This window comes from Aotus nancymaae, unplaced genomic scaffold, assembly GCF_030222135.1.
Source record: "Aotus nancymaae isolate 86718 unplaced genomic scaffold, 86718_ANA_hifiasm-v0.15.2.pri h1tg000064l_1, whole genome shotgun sequence".
Classification (NCBI taxonomy): domain Eukaryota; kingdom Metazoa; phylum Chordata; class Mammalia; order Primates; family Aotidae; genus Aotus; species Aotus nancymaae.
The window spans coordinates 18,035,104-18,051,075 of NW_026988479.1; the positions used below are offsets into that span (position 1 = coordinate 18,035,104).

At 40.2% G+C, this 15,972-nt stretch overlaps 1 protein-coding gene across 7 annotated transcripts in view; it reads left to right on the forward strand.

The window, feature by feature from the left end:
• The window catches only part of ARHGAP26 (Rho GTPase activating protein 26), a 643,473-nt gene that overhangs the window by 448,943 nt on the left and 178,558 nt on the right, over positions 1–15,972 (forward strand). For all 7 annotated transcript variants that reach the window (XM_064366439.1, XM_064366438.1, XM_064366434.1 and 4 more), the window contains 2 exons: positions 10,457–10,522; positions 14,830–14,904. In XM_064366439.1, coding sequence (XP_064222509.1) covers positions 10,457–10,522; positions 14,830–14,904 — 141 coding nt within the window. The remainder of the gene's footprint in view (positions 1–10,456; positions 10,523–14,829; positions 14,905–15,972) is intronic.

Below are 15,972 nucleotides of genomic sequence, written 5' to 3' on the forward strand. Positions count from 1 at the left end.
TAATGTTGGGAAAACCAAAGGAGAAACATTTACTCAGAGATTGAATGTGGGGGTTTTGCTTTGCCATTTCCCAAAATAAGTAATTTTAGTTAATGTAGGTAGGTAAATTTTTGGTTATTTTCTGGTTGTATTTGGAAGATTCCATTTTATTCTTTTCCACTAGATATTACTTACCTAGAAAAGGATCCACTTCCTACAGTGCCACAATAGAAGGTTCAAGAACTGATTTGCCTCTGGAGGATTATGTCCACTAATTGGGCTGCTGGCCTTACATGCATGTATCTTCTAATCGCTGGGGTCATCGCTGTCAGATGCTAGGTTCTTTCCAATTTTTCAAAATTTTATTGATGTTCATGGGGTAAAGAAATAGCCTTTGTCTAGGACAGAAGTTCATCAATGCCTAGAATAAGACCATGTTCACAAGCCTACTCTTAAAACATCCAAGTTCAGTGTCAGTGTCTGCAGTTCCCCATAGCACTGTGGAAAATGGCAATTCTTTCTCCCCAGACTTCTTTGATTGTCATTCCTATGAAAATATTATCTTAAGCACCTCTCAAAAGAAGAACTAAAATACTTCACCTGACAATTGAATCATAGTTATAAACATTTTGGAAACCTCCTTTAACACAAAATGTAATTCCCCATCTAACAAATCCTTTCCAGTAGGTTCTATTCTGACTACTGTATAAAGGAATGAAAATCTTTCCCTGCACATGAAAAGATGCCCAACATTATTAGTCATTAGGGAAATACAAGTCCAAACCACAATGAGATACCTCTTGACACCCACTAGGATGGCTGTAATAAAAAAGACAATAACAAATGTTGGCAAGGATTAGGAGAAATTGGAACTCTCATACATTGCTGGTGGGAATGAAAAATAGTGCAGCTGCTTAGAAAACAGTTTGGCAGTTCCTAAAAGTTAAGCATAGAGTTATCCTGTGACCCAGTGATGCCACTCTTAGGTGTATACTCAAGAGAAATGAAAAAACCAGTTCACACAAAAATTTGTACACAGATGTTCATAGTAACATTATTCATAACAACCAAAAAGTGGAAACAGCCCAAATATCTATCAGCCGATGAATGGATAAACAAAATGTGGTATATCTGGACCATGGAATATTATTTAACTATAAAAAGAAATGAAGTATTGATGCTACATCATATCTAAGGCTTGAAAACATTGTTAACTAAAAGGAGCTAGACATAAAAGACCATATAGTGTATGATTCCCATTTATGTGAGGTGTTCAGAATAGACAAATCCATAGAAAAGGAATTCTCCCACAACTGGGAGAAGGGAAGAAATGGTGGCCAGGTGCAGTGGCTCACACCTGTAATCCCAGCACTTTGGGAAGCCAAGGCATGTGGATCACTTGAGATCGGGAGTTCAAGACCGGCCTGACCAACATGGAGCAAACTTGTCTCTACTAAAAATACAAAATTAGATGGGCATGGTGGCACATGCCTGTAATCCCAGCTCCTCAGGAGGCTGAGGCAGGAGAATTGCTTGAACCCAGGAGATAAAGGTGGCATTGAGCTGAGATGGCGCCATTGCACTCCAGCCTGGGCAACGAGAGTGAAACTCTGTCTCAAAAAAAAAAAAAAAATGTCCTGGAGTTAGATAATAGTGATTAATAGACAGCTTTGTAAATACTCTAGAAATTGCTGAATTATACCCTTAAAATTGGTGAACTTATGGAATATGAATTATATACCAATAAATCTCTTTTTTTTAATCCTCCCCTAGATTCCAACAGGTATTTGGCCTCTGTATTATAGGTTGTTATTAAATGTGAAAAATGTTTGCTGCATGAGTTAATTGAGTTTTATTTGGAAGAATTATTTTGTTTTAGCTTTCAGCTTGTAATCAGAAATCTTGAAACACCACAATTTGCAGAGAAAATACTTGATTTATACTGGGAAAAACAAGGGATTGGGTTAATAGGCTCCTTACCATTTAAGGGAATAAGAAGAATGCTTTGTATAGCAAGTAATCTCCAGGGAGAAAAACATTGTTTTTCTGTTTTATTTTGTTTTATCCTGGTACTTACTATCCTAGAGGCTGAGTATGTTTGTAGTAATTATCATTAAGCAATAAGTATTTATGTAAGTATAGGAACTATTAATATTTCACTTTGGAAAGAGTTGTTTTAAGAATTAGGCCGGGCGCGGTGGCTCAAGCCTGTAATCCCAGCACTTTGGGAGGCCGAGGCGGGTGGATCACGAGGTCAAGAGATCGAGACCATCCTGGTCGACATGGTGAAACCCCGTCTCTACTAATACAAAAAATTAGCTGGGCACGGTGGCGCGTGCCTGTAATCCCAGCTACTCAGGAGGCTGAGGCAGGAGAATTGCCTGAACCCAGGAGGCGGAGGTTGCGGTGAGCCGAGATCGCGCCATTGCACTCCAGCCTGGGTATCAAGAGCGAAACTCCGTCTCAAAAAAAAAAAAAAAAAAAAAAAAAAAAAAAAAAAAAGAATTAGCATTCCTTTTTAGTTTGATTTTTGGGAATTCTCAGTTATTAAGAACATGTTTTAAAATCTTCAGGACAACTCACAATTGCAAAAATGTGTAACCAACCCAAATACCCATCAATCAACAAGTAGTTAAAGAAACTGTGGTATATATATATGATGGATTACTACCTAGCCATAAAAAGGAATGATTAATGGCATTCGCTGCTACCTGGATGGGACTGGAAACTATTATTCTGAGTAAAGTAACTCAGGAATGAAAAATCAAACATTGTGTGTTTTCACTCATAAGTGGGAGCTAAGCTATGAGGATGCAAAGGCATAAGAATGACACAATGATGCAAATGCATAAGAATGACACAGTGCGCTTTGGGGACTGTGGGGGAAAGGGTGGGAAGAGGGTGAGGGATAAAAGACCACAAATAGGGTGCCGTGTATACTGCTTGGGTGATGGATGCATCAAAATCTCACAAGTCACTACTAAGGAACTTACCCATGTAACCAAATACCACCTGTTCCCAATAAACTATGGAAATAAAAAAATTAAAATAAAAAAAATTCATTGGATCTAACTTTACCCATATATACTAAGAATTGGAGAAAGATTCAATTTGTATTAGATCCAAGATGAGTTCAGGTTCTACTCATTTCTCATATATTGCAAGCTTATTACTTTCCCTGAGATGACCACAAATCATTTATAAATACTTACTTTTCTACTTTCTGCCATTTTCTTTTCCACTCTGACCATTAAGTGGTAGAATGTCTTGTTCTACTGTCCTAAGAAGGTCAAAGATGAACCCATTCTTAAAGATTACCATTCTTAAAGATTATCAATGGCTAACCAAAACATGGAGTGGATTTTAGTGAATTTCCGGCCTTGTTGTCAGGTTAGAAATTTCTAGCCTTGTCTGGTTCTCTGCTGTGGAAGGAGTTACTGCTGTTGATCATTTATTTTCTGAGTGAGAACTCTGTCACCACTTGTCGATTTGCCCCTAGAGGATGGCCACACTGCCTTCGTGCTTCTTCCTTAGGTAGCGTCTTTCTTCTTGGCTTTTTAAATTTTCCTCTGGATCATTTTTCTTCTTTTTTCCTTTGTTATATTTTTCCTTTCTTCTAGTCACCCGAGCAGGATAATACTTAACTCAGGGCCACATTTAAGTCAGTTTGATGGGATGGGCTCTAGAGCAAGTCTCCATGAATTGGCCCTGCATCTTTGGTCAAGGCATTTTGTTTTACCAAGCCTCAGTTTCTTCATCTGTGATATGGGCTAATGATAATGTCAACCTGGAGGACTTACTGGGATTAAGTGAGGTCATCTATTTTAAGCACTTACCCAACATTTATAGATCACTTAATTTGTACTTTTTTTTTTTACTTTATTTTTTATTTTTTTTATTGTACTTTAGGTTCTGGGGTACATGTGTAGATCATGCAGGATTGTTGCATAGGTACACACATGGCAATGTGGTTTGCTGCCTCTATCCCCTAGTCACCCGCATCTGGCATTTCTCCCCATGTTATCCCTCCCTGACCTTCCCACCCCCCCCCCGCCGCCGTGCCTCCCTTGGCCCCCCCGCAACAGACCCCAGTGTGTGATGCTCCCCTTCCTGTGTCCATGTGTTCTCATTGTCCAACACCTGCCTCTGAGTGAGAACATGCAGCGTTTGATTTTCTGTTCTTGTGTCAGTTTGCTGAGAATGATGGTTTCTAGATTCATCCATGTCCCCACAAAGGACACAAACTCATCATTTTTTTATGGCTGCATAGTAATCCACGGTGTATGTGTGCCACATTTTCCTTATCCAGTTTATCGTCAATGGGCATTTGGGTTGGTTCCAGGTCTTTGCTATTGTAAACAGTGCCACTATGAACATACGTGTGCATGTGTCCTTATAGTAGAATGATTTATAATCCTTTGGGTATATACCCAGTAATGGGATTGCTGGTTCAAATGGAATTTCTATTTCTAGGTCTTTGAGGAAGTGCCACACTGTCTTCCACAATGGTTGAACTAGTTTACACTCCCACCAATGTGTAAAAGTGTTCCTATTTCTCCACATCCTCTCCAGCATCTGTTGTCTCCAGATTTTTTAATGATCGCCATTCTAACTGGCATGAGATGGTATCTCATTGTGGTTTTGATTTGCATTTCTCTAATGACCTGTGATGATGAGCATTTTTTCATGTTTGTTGGCCTCATATATGTCTTCTTTTGAAAAGTGTCTGCTCATATCCTTTGCCCACTTTTGGATGGGTTTGTTTGGTTTTTTCTTATAAATCAGTTTTACCTCTTTGTAGATTCTGGATATTAGCCCTTTGTCAGATGGGTACATTGCAAAAATTTTTTCCCATTTTGTTGGTTGCCGGTTCAATCTAGTGATTGTTTCTTTTGCTGCACAGAAGCTCTGGAGTTTGATTAGGTCCCATTTGTCTATTATGTCTTTTGTAGCCAATGCTTTTGGTGTTTTAGCCATGAAGTCCTTGCCTATGCCTACGTTCTGAATGGTTTTGCTTAGGTTTTCTTCTAGGGTTTTTATGGTGTTAGATCTTACATTTAAGTCTTTAATCCATCTGGAGTTAATTTTAGTGTAAGGTGTCAGGAAGGGGTCCAGTTTCTGCACACTGCTAGCCAGTTTTCTCAACACCATTTATTAAACACGGAATCCTTTCCCCATTGCTTGTTTTTGTCAGGTTTGTCAAAGATCAGATGGTTGTAGATGTGTGGTGTTGCCTCCAGGGCCTCTGTTCTGTTCCATTGGTCTATATCTCTGTTTTGGTACCACTACCATGCTTTTTTGATTACTGTAGGCTTGTAGTATAGTTTGAAGTCTGGTAGTGTGATGCCTCCCGCTTTGTTCTTTTTGCTTAGGATTGTCTTGGCTGTGTGGGCTCTCTTTTGGTTCCATATGAACTTTGAAGTAGTTTTTCCAGTTCTGTGAAGAAGGTCATTGGTAGCTTGTTGGGGATAGTGTTGAATCTATAAATTACTTTGGACAGTATGGCCATTTTCATGATATTGATTCTTCCTAACCATGAGCATGGAATGTTTTTCCATCTGTGTGTCCTCTCTTATTTCCTTGAGCAGTTGTTTGTAGTTCTCCTTGAAGAGGTCCTTTATATCCTGTGTTAGTTGTATTTTTAGATATTTTATTCTCCTTGTAGCAATTGTGAATGGAAGTTTGCTCTTGATTTGGCTCTCTGTTAGTTTGTTATGGGTGTATAGAAATGCTTGTGATTTCTGCACATTGATTTTATATCCTGAGGCTTTGCTGAAGTTGCTTATCAGTTTAAGGAGATTTTGGGCTGAGATGATAGGGTCTTCTAAATGTACAGTCATGTCATCTGCAAATAGAGACAATTTGACTTCCTCTTTTCCTAATTGAAAACTCTTTATTTCTTTTTCTTGCCTAATTGCTCTGGCTAGAACTTCCAATACTATATTGAATAGGAGTGGTGAGAGAGGGCATCCTTGTCTAGTGCCAGATTTCAAAGGGAATGCTTCCAGTTTTTGCATATTCAGTATGATATTGGCTGTAGGTTTGTTGTAAATAGCTTTTATTGTTTTGAGATATGTTCCTTTGATACCTAGTTTATTGAGAGTTTTTAGCATAAAGGGCTGTTGAATTTTGTCGAAGGCCTTCTCTGCCACTATTGAGATAATCATATGCTTTTTGTCTCTGGTTTTGTTTATGTGGTGGATTACATGTATAGACTTGCATATGTTGAACCAGCCTTGCACCCCCGGGATGAAGCCTACTTGATCATGGTGGATAAGCTTTTTGATGTGCTGTTGCAATCGGCTTGCCAGTATTTTCTTGAAGATTTTTGCATCTATGTTCATCATGGATAATGGCCTGAAGTTTTCTTTTTTTGTTGAGTCTCTGCCAGGTTTTGGTATCAAAATTATGTTCATCTCATAAAATGATTTGGGAAAAAGTCCCTCTGTTTTATTGTCTGGAATAGTTTCAGAAGGAGTGGTACCAGCTCCTCTTTGTACATCTGGTAGAATTCAACTGTGAACCCGTCTGGACCTGGACTTTTTTTGGTTGATAGGCTATTAATTGCTGCGTCAACTTCAGCCCTTGTTATAGCTCTATTCAGGTTTCAACTTCTTCCTGGTCTAGGCTTGGGAGGGTGCAAGTGTCCAGGAATTTATCCATTTCTTCCAAGTTTACTGGTTTATGTGCATAGAGTTGTCTGTAGTAATCTCTGATGGTAGTTTGTATTTCTGTGGAATCAGTGGTGATATCCCCTTTATCGTTTTTTATTGCATCTATTTGATTATTCTCCCTTTTCTTTTTTATTTATCTGGCTAGCAGTCTGTCTATTTTGTTGATCCTTTCAAAAAACCAGCTCCTGGATTTATTGAATTTTTGAAGGGTTTTTTGTGTCTCTATCTCCTTCAGTTCTGCTCTGATCTTAGTTAATTCTTGTCTTCTGCTAGGTTTTGAATTTTCTTGATCTTGCTCCTCTAGCTCTTTCAATTTTGACGATAGGGTGTCGATTTTAGATCTTTCCTCACTTCTCATGTGGGAATTTATTGCTATAAATTTGCCTCTAGACACTGCTTTAAATGTGTCCCAGAGATTATGGTATGTTGTGTCTTTGTTCTCGTTGGTTTTAAAGAACATCTTTATTTCTGCCTTCATTTCATTATTTATCCAGTCAACATTCAGGAGCTAGTTGTTCAGTTTCCATGAAGCTGTGTGGTTCTGAATTTGTTTCTTAATTCTGAATTCTAATTTGATTGTCCTGTGGTCTGAGAGATTGTTTGTTATGATTTCCATTCTTTTGCATTTACTGAGGAGTGATTTACTTCCACTTATGTGGTCAATATTAGAGTAGGTGCAATGCGGTGCTGAGAAGAATGTATATTCTGTGGATTTGGGGTGGAGATTTCTGTAGATGTCTATTAGGTCCGCTTGGTCCTGATCCGAATTCAAGTCCTGTATATCCCTGTTAATTTTCTGTCTCGTTGATCTGTCTGATATTGACAGTGGAGTGTTAAAGTCTCCCACTGTTATTGTGTGGGAGTCTAAGTCTCTTTGTAGGTCATTAAGAACTTGGTTTATGTACCTGTGTGCTTCTGTATTGGGTGCATATATATTTAGGATCATTAGCTCTTCTTGATGCATTGATCCTTTTACCATTATGTAATACCCTTCTCTGTCTCCTTTGATCTTTGTTGGTTTGAAGTCCATTTTATCAGAGACAAGGATTGGAACTCCTGCTTTTTTTTTACTCTCCGTTTGCTTGATGAATCTTCCTCCATCCCTTTGTTTTGAGCCTATGTGTGTCTTTGAGCATGAGATTGGTTTCCTGAATACAGCACACCGATGGGTCTTGACTGTTTATCCAATTTGCCAGTCTGTGTCTTTTGATTGGGGCATGTAGCCCATTTACATTTAAGGTTAATATTGTTATGTGAATTTGATCCTGCCATTTTGATGCTAGCTGGATGTTTTGCCTGTTAGTTGATGCGTGTTTTTCATTGTGTCGATGCTCTTTACCATTTGGTATGTTTTTAGAGTGACTGGTACTGGTTGTTCCTTTCCTTGTTTAGTGCTTCTTTGAGGATCTCTTGTAAGGCAGGCCTGGTGATGACGAAATCTCTCAGCAATTGCTTTTCCATAAAGGATTTTCTTTCTCATTCGCCTATGAAGCTTAGTTTTGGCTGGATATGAAATTCTAGGTTGAAAGTTCTTTTCTTTAAAAATGTTGAATATTGGCCTCCACTCTCTTCTGGCTTGTAGGGTTTCTGCAGAGATATCCGCTGTGAGTCTGGTGGGCTTCCCTTTGTGGGTAACCCAACCTTTCTCTCTGGATGCTCTTAGCATTTTCTCCTTCATTTTAACCCTGCTGAATCTGACGATTATGTGCCTTGGAGTTGCTCTTCTTGAGGAATATCTTTGTGGTGTTCTCTGTATTTCCTGGACTTGAATGGTGGCCTGCCTTGCTAGGTTGGGGAAGTTCTCCTGGATAATATCCTGAAGAGTGTTTTCCAGCTTGGATTCATTCTCTCCATCACATTCAGGTACACCTATTAAACGTAGATTAGGTCTTTTCTCATAATCCCATATTTCTTGGAGGCTTTGTTCATTTCTTTTCACTCTTTTTTCTCTATTCTTGCCTTCTTGTTTTATTTCATTAAGTTGATCCTTAATCTCTGGTATCCTTTCTTCTGCTTGGTCAGTTCGGCTGTTGAAACTTGTGTATGCTTCGCGAAGTTCTCGTGCAGTTTTTCAGCTCCATCAAGTTGTTCATATTCTTCTCTAAGCTGTTTATTCTAGTTAGCATCTCAGCTAACCTTTTTTCTAGGTTCTTAGTTTCTTTGCATTGGATAGCACATGTTCTTTTAGCTCTGAGAAGTTTGTTATTACCCACTTTCTGAAGCCTGTTTCTGTCAATTCATCAGATTCATTCTCCATCCATCTTTGATCCCTAGCTGGTGAGGAGTTGTGATCCTTTGGAGGAGGAAAAGCATTCTGGTTTTTGGTGTTTTCATCCTTTTTGCCCTGGTTTCTTCCCATCTTAGTGGCTTTATGTACCTGTGGTCTTTGTAGTTGGTGACTTTCAGATGGGGTCTCTGAGTGGACGTCGTTTTTGTTGATGATGAGGTTATTTCTTTCTGTTTCTTAGTTTTCCTTCTAACAGTCAGGCACCCCTGCTGCAGTACTGCTGGAAGTCTACTCCAGACCCTGCTTGCCTGTGGATCACCCGTGGGGGCTGCAGAACAGTAAGGGTTACTACCGGTTTCTTCTTCTGTTATCTTTGTCCCAGAAGGGTACCTGTCAGATGTTGGCCTGAGCTCTTCTTTATGAGGTGTCTCTTTGGGTATATGGGGGTCAGGGAGTTGCTTGAGGAGACAGTCTGTCCCTTATAGAAGCTCAGGTGCTGTGCTGGGAGCTCCATTGTTCCATGCAGAGCTGCTGGGCAGGTACTTTTAAGTCTGCTGCAGCAGAACTCATAACCACCTCTTTTCTCAGATGCTCTGTCCTAGGAAGGTCAGCTTTATTTATAAGTTCCTGTTGTGCTGCTGCCTTTTTTCATAGATGCCCTGCCCCAGATGGAGTAGTCTAGTCACAGTCTGCCAGCAGAGGTGTTGCTGAGCTGCCGCAGGCTCTGCTCAGCTGCTGTGTGAACTGCCTTGGTAGTGGCGGACTGCCTTGGTAGTGGGGGTCGCCCTTCCCCCCACTGAACTGGACCGTCGTGGGTCTAGCCCAGCTTGCTGCGAAACTCTCAATTCAGAGCATTTCAGATTGCTTGTTTTGTGGGGGTGGTACCCGCCAAGCCAGATCACCCGGCTCCCTGTCTCAGCCCCCTCCCTTTCAGTTGAATGGGCGGCTCTGTCTCCCAGGCATTCTAGGTGCCAGTTGAAACAGCCGCCCAGATTTGTGTGAGTTTCTGTGCACCAACGCAGTACCAGCTGAAAACTGCCATGCTGAAAACTCGTGATGCTTTTCGGCCCTGGAATCTCCTGGTCTGTAGGCAGTGAAAATTTGTTTGGAAATGTGGTGGGCACTCACCCTCTGCGTTGTTCTTGCTGGGATCTGCACTCTGGAGCTGTTCCTATTCGGCCATCTTGGAACCTCCAATTTGTACTTTTTGAAGGAGACTGCAGTTAGTTCTACAACTTCTGTTAATAGCAAAGCAATGTAAAGGCACCTATCACCCTGTGCTGCTGTTTCTTCACCTGTAAATTAAAGATAATTTTACAGATTCCTACAATTTGTGGTTACTATGATAACTAAATGAGATAATACGTGCAAGGCACTTAAAAACCGAACCTAGCCTATGGAAAGCTCTCAATCAGTGCCAGCTATTGTTATGATGTTATTCCTGTACTGTTATTGGGAAAAATTAAAGGACTATGTAGCCACAACATGCGATTGATTCATCCTGGATTGGGTAAGCCCTATCCTGAGGTTCAGTTTCATGGCTAGCATCTTGACTGCCCTTCTCTTGCTCTTTCAGCTGCACAGTTGGACAGCATTGGTTTCAGCATAATCAGGAAATGCATCCATGCTGTGGAAACCAGAGGTAAAGTAGTTTAACAGATGGCATTGTTGTCGTGGAAGGTCATGCATCTGGTGAGGAGTCAGACCTGCTACCTGCTGTTTCCTGACTTTAAGTGACTCATTAGCTCCCCAAGTGCCATTGTCAGTAGATTTCCACAAGTCCTGTTGGTCTCAAGCAGGAGGTTCTTACTGATTTTGCATCACCAACTCTTTGGCTAATCAGAAGAATGTTTTAAATATCTGAAATACGTATGATTATAGAAACCAGTTACTGAAATTCAATTTTTAAAATATTAAAAACACAGGGTGTCATGATACATGTGTTTCTTTGTTAACACTTTATAAGTGATAGTAGTGGGTCTGAAAACCAACATAATTTGGGAGCAGTGATATTTCATGATATCCAGAATAACTGTAATGTGTTATGAAAATATCTGTGATATCCGACCAAGTTGCAGGTACCACTAATGCTCCTGTGATTTTTTGCTTACATCCATAATGGAAGGAAAAGCTTAATGTCAGTTATAGGTTAGTGAAGATAAAAATGTATTTGTTTTCCTGTCTAAGTTCACAGACACCCTGAATTTTCTCTGGCAGACATCTTGTGGTCTGTGAACCTAAGATGCTCTGGGGAGCTAGTTCCTGGGGACCACCCAGGTAGAGAGAAGGGATTAGGCCCAAGTTGCACGCTGACCTTTCCCAGGTCTGTAGGAGCAGGACATTAAGCTCAAGGAAGCTGGTTCATCCTGTTGGTCTCCATCCCTTCTTCAGAGACTGCCACAAAGGAAAGTCCTCAGTCCCAGCAGTTTGGAGCCTTGAGTGTGCTGGTCTATCTTACCCCTGAGAAAAGCTGTTAACTATCTTTCTACTGGATTTGATTTGAACCAGTGTCAGAGATGTGAATCTTATTTACTCTACAGCCTCTCAGCCTACCAGCCCTTTTTAAGTAGTTGAAAGAAATTCCCTTTTAAAGCAGGGTTCATAACTCTTAGCAGTTGAGACATATACACTGTAAAAAAGTTAATAAGGACTGTCAAGCATTAAGTAGAGGGAAGAGAGAGTTGAGACATACACACTTTAAAAGACATACACACTTAAAAAAAATAAGAACTGTGAAGCATTAAGTAGAGGGAAGAGAGAGAATTTTAAAACCTGCCCTTATATATACTGTCAAAAGATATTCTTTCCAAAACAGTTGTAATGTGTGGAAACGTTTTTAAAAATGTTCGGTTATTTCTGCTGTACCTCCCTTAAAGAGTTAAGGCAGCTTGTAAGGTAGGTAAGATATATCTAGAGAATATAAAGTGGAAGTAGGTGACATTTCTGGGAATTGATCTTGAGAAAATAAGGATAAGGGGCAGGTTGAGCCATAAGGATGTTTACACAGTGGTGGCGTTAAGGTACAGAATCAGAAACTGGCCAAATGTCTCAAAAATGGGTTAAATCAACAATGGTACATCTGTGTAATAAAAAACTATGAATCACTAACAATGCAATGGAAATATACTTTTTTGACATATGGCATTTAAAAAATTATTTATATTATGTGAAAAATGCAAGTTACAAAGCAGCTGCTCAGTATGAGCCCATTCTGGGAGCAGTTGGGAGAGGAGCATTCGTATTGCACAGGTTTCATTGTGTTCTCAGTGGCTCTCTGCTGATTTTTACTGTTTCCCTTTGAGTCATCTATTTACCTTAACTGTAGCTTCTAAGTCTTTTTGAAGTTTTCGTTAGTAAGGTAAATTTTTCTTTTTTCTTTTCTTTGAGATGGAGTTTTGCTCTGTTGCCCAGGATGGAGTGCAGTGGTGCAATCTACACTCACTGCAAACTTGGCCTCCCAGGTTCAAGCGATTCTCCTACCTCAGCCTCCGGAGTAGCTGGGATTACAGGTGCCCACCACCCACCCAGCTAATTTTTGTACTTTGAGTAGAGACAGGGTTTCACCATGTTGGCCAGGCTGGTCTTGAACTCCTAACCTCAAGTGATCTGCCCACTTTGTCCTCCCAAAGCACTGGGATTACAGGCATGAGCCACTGCAGGCAGCCTAATTTTTCAACAGGAGTTTTAATTTACCTTTTTTTTTTCTATTAAAAAAAAAAGACTGGGATTAAAAGGTACAGGGTTAAAAGGTAGAGGCGCAAAAATGGAGCCACAAGCGAGTCCAAAATAAAAATCTCTCCCCAATGAGGTTCATATACTTGCTTGAGCTGGGCCACCTGTTTGTGTCTCAGTTTTCAGCAGCCAAAATCAAAAGGTAAACCTCGTCATTTAAAATTGTACATAAAGCCTGTGGTAAGTGCAGACCGGTAGCTCACAAGGACAACTTTTTCTCATGTAAAACTACAAAATATATACAATAAGTAGGAGAAAAGGTACACAAGTTCCTTTCCCCCACTCTAGAATGAAAATGGAAATAAATGATGTGTTTTAACTTCTAAGAAAGTCTTCATTGAGCACAAAGGAGAAATAAGGACAGTATGAGTTAGGTGCCATTTTAGCATAAATAGTTGAAGAAAATGGATATCTCCCTACTGCAGTGTGTGTATGTGCACACATATTTATGGTGACCAGAAATGAACAGACTTCCCATACTCTCTGGGATTTGTCCACAATTGTCCAGTGGGAGGTGATATTGTATAAAGTCCCGGGAAAGCACAAGGATAGAAGTAGAGACACCTCAGACCTTTCCAGCCCACAAGCTGACATGTTATTTTCTGTCACTGAGTAACCTGGGACCCATCATTTAGTTTTTAACCAGGGACTCCTAGTCCATGAATCATGCAGAATGATGTACATGGTTTTACAGGTCCTTTTTAGCTGTAAAATCCTATCATTCCAGACTACTTCTTTTTACTCATTAGTTCCACATCTGCATAGGTCTTGCTGAAAGTACTACGGAACTGGTCCCTTCCCAGATTTCTTCTGGAAGATTGTGTTTTGGCCCCCAAGGATTTTGTACTGGCCTTGATGGAATATAAACTTAAAGTTTTGTTTATTATTGTGTACCATATACTGATCCAGGGGCTGAGAATATAATGGTGAACAGGACACAATTACTGTTTACATTCTATTGTGGGGAGAAAAACAAACAAGGAAGCAAAAAAAAAAAGATAATTTCAGATATTGTTAACCGCTATAAGGAAAGAAGACAGGTTAAGGGCATGACCAGTAGTGTTGACTGTGGGATGCATTAGATTGAAGCAGTTGCATTTAAGCTGAGACCTGAATGATGAAAAACTGTGGCAGAAGAGCAGTCCAGGTGGAGGAAACAGCTGGAGCAAAGGTTATGAGGTGGAGCCATGAGCTTGGCATGTTGGGGTGACAGGAAGGCCAGTGTGTGGAGCAGAATACATGTGGTTGATGATGCAATCAGAGGTAGTCAGTGCTCAATAGTATAGGCCTGATAGGCCATTGTAAGTCGTTTTGATTATGGTCTAAATGCAATGGGAAGCCATTGGAGAGTTTTAAGAGAAGAGGTGGTATAAACTGATTTACACTTTAGACAGTTCACTTTGGCTACTGGTTGGAGAATGAACATCAGAGGAATAAAATAGGAAGCCAGAGTTCTGTTGCTTGAGAGGGGTTAGATATTATGGGCCTAGGACTAACAGGAGAAAAATCAGTTCACGTCACCTGGTCAAAATGGCCTTCTTTTGTAACTGGTACAGTGATGATCTAATCCATGTATTTCAATGAACAGAAACACTGCAGTGGATTGGTTTTTGATTATTTGTTGAGATGTTTAATTTAAAAGTAAACCCTTACTAGTCTAATTGTACAGTTCCTTGGGTTGAATGAAATAAAAGTGGTATTTTTTTGATAAAGAATATTTATATTATAAATGAATGGATCTTCTAATTTCTCAGTCTTGGCTAACATTCTGTAAAGTTAAAAATGTTCTTACACCTCAATATTTTCATTTTATATGTAAAAATAGATTATAAAGTATCTTTTTCTGTTGTATGAATTTTTAATCATCCATTTTTGGCATTTTAATTTTAAAAATTGGTTAAATATGACATGTTTAAAAGTACACATTTTGCATCTTTTAGAACTCTTCAGATGCTGCCTTTGGCAAGAGAAAAGGAAAGTTTCTTTCGCCTCTGACGACTGAACTAACATGAGGGCTGAAGTGTGCAGCACATCCGTGAAATCCTAGACAGCTGTACCAAATCCCACTCCTTTGCTAAGAGCTGAGCTGAATGACAGGGGACTTTAATTAGAGCAGCTTAGATGAGAAAATGAAAAAAAAGAAGTGCATTTGGCTGGATTGGCCTGACTTGTGTTCTGACGTGCTTCTAATTAAATCATCACTGTTTCTTTCCTCAGGGATCAACGAGCAAGGATTGTACCGAATTGTGGGGGTCAACTCCAGAGTGCAGAAGTTGCTGAGTGTCCTGATGGGTAAGTGTGGCAGTGGCTCTGCCAGGCAGGTCTCTGGGTGGGGGGCCCACTCTGAAAAGTCACTGTGTCTGTGAGTAGCTACAGCCTGTGGCAAAGGAATCGGGGTGTCCATGAGCTGTCACCCAGAAATCAGCTGCCCATTGGTCAGATGTCATGGCTTCAGGCATTGCTGGGAAAGGTTCTGATTAGGACTGGACAAAATAAAAAATCCCAGGGCCCAGACACCACACCCTCTGTGTCTGCAGGCTTAGAGCTGCTGGCCCAAGTAGCACTCGCTCACTCATGTGACTGCCACACCCTACACTCTTTAATAGCTCATGACTCCATCCGTTCTCTTTTGGGACAGGTATTTAGTGGGACACACCCAATGCTCAAGGAAAGGCATCATTCTAGGCTCCAGAGGACCTCAGAGTTCATGTTCCTGATACTGAGCAGGTGTCATGTAACTCTCAGATAAAATGTTTATAAGCAGATCAATCTTCTGATTCTTTTTGCTTCTAGATTTCAACTGAATACCTGTGACTTGAACAGTGGAACCTCCTTTGCTGCTAGCTGATATAAATATAAAACCACTGTCTCCAAATGTGCAGTGTTTGAATCAAAAGCCCATGAGTCTATGAGCCAAATTTGCTTAGGCTGCGGATTTCCTGTATTTTTAGATATGAGTGCAGCCAGCCTCCATGAGTCACATGGATCTAAATGGCAAGCAGATCAGATTTCACAGAGGCTGTTATTCCTCCCCATGAAAGCCCTAGCTTGTAGAGATGGACTATCACTTGGGGTACCCAGCTCAGTGTTTTGGGCAAGGACATTTCTTGTGTTAGTATTTGTAATTTCTTTTGCCATCCACTTTCTGAAAATAGCTTTCTTATGTAAAGAAATCTCTTCTCTCACGTTGGCCAGAATGACTGTCTTCACCTCTTTTTGAGAGAGTCATTCACCCCTTGTAGCCAAAACCCTATTGTATTACTAATTAGAGTGAGATCTGTTGTTTGGAACTATGATTATTTGTGAGGTACTTTAGCACTTCGGTCTGAGTGCTTTTGGTTAAGATTTGAAATATGGTTA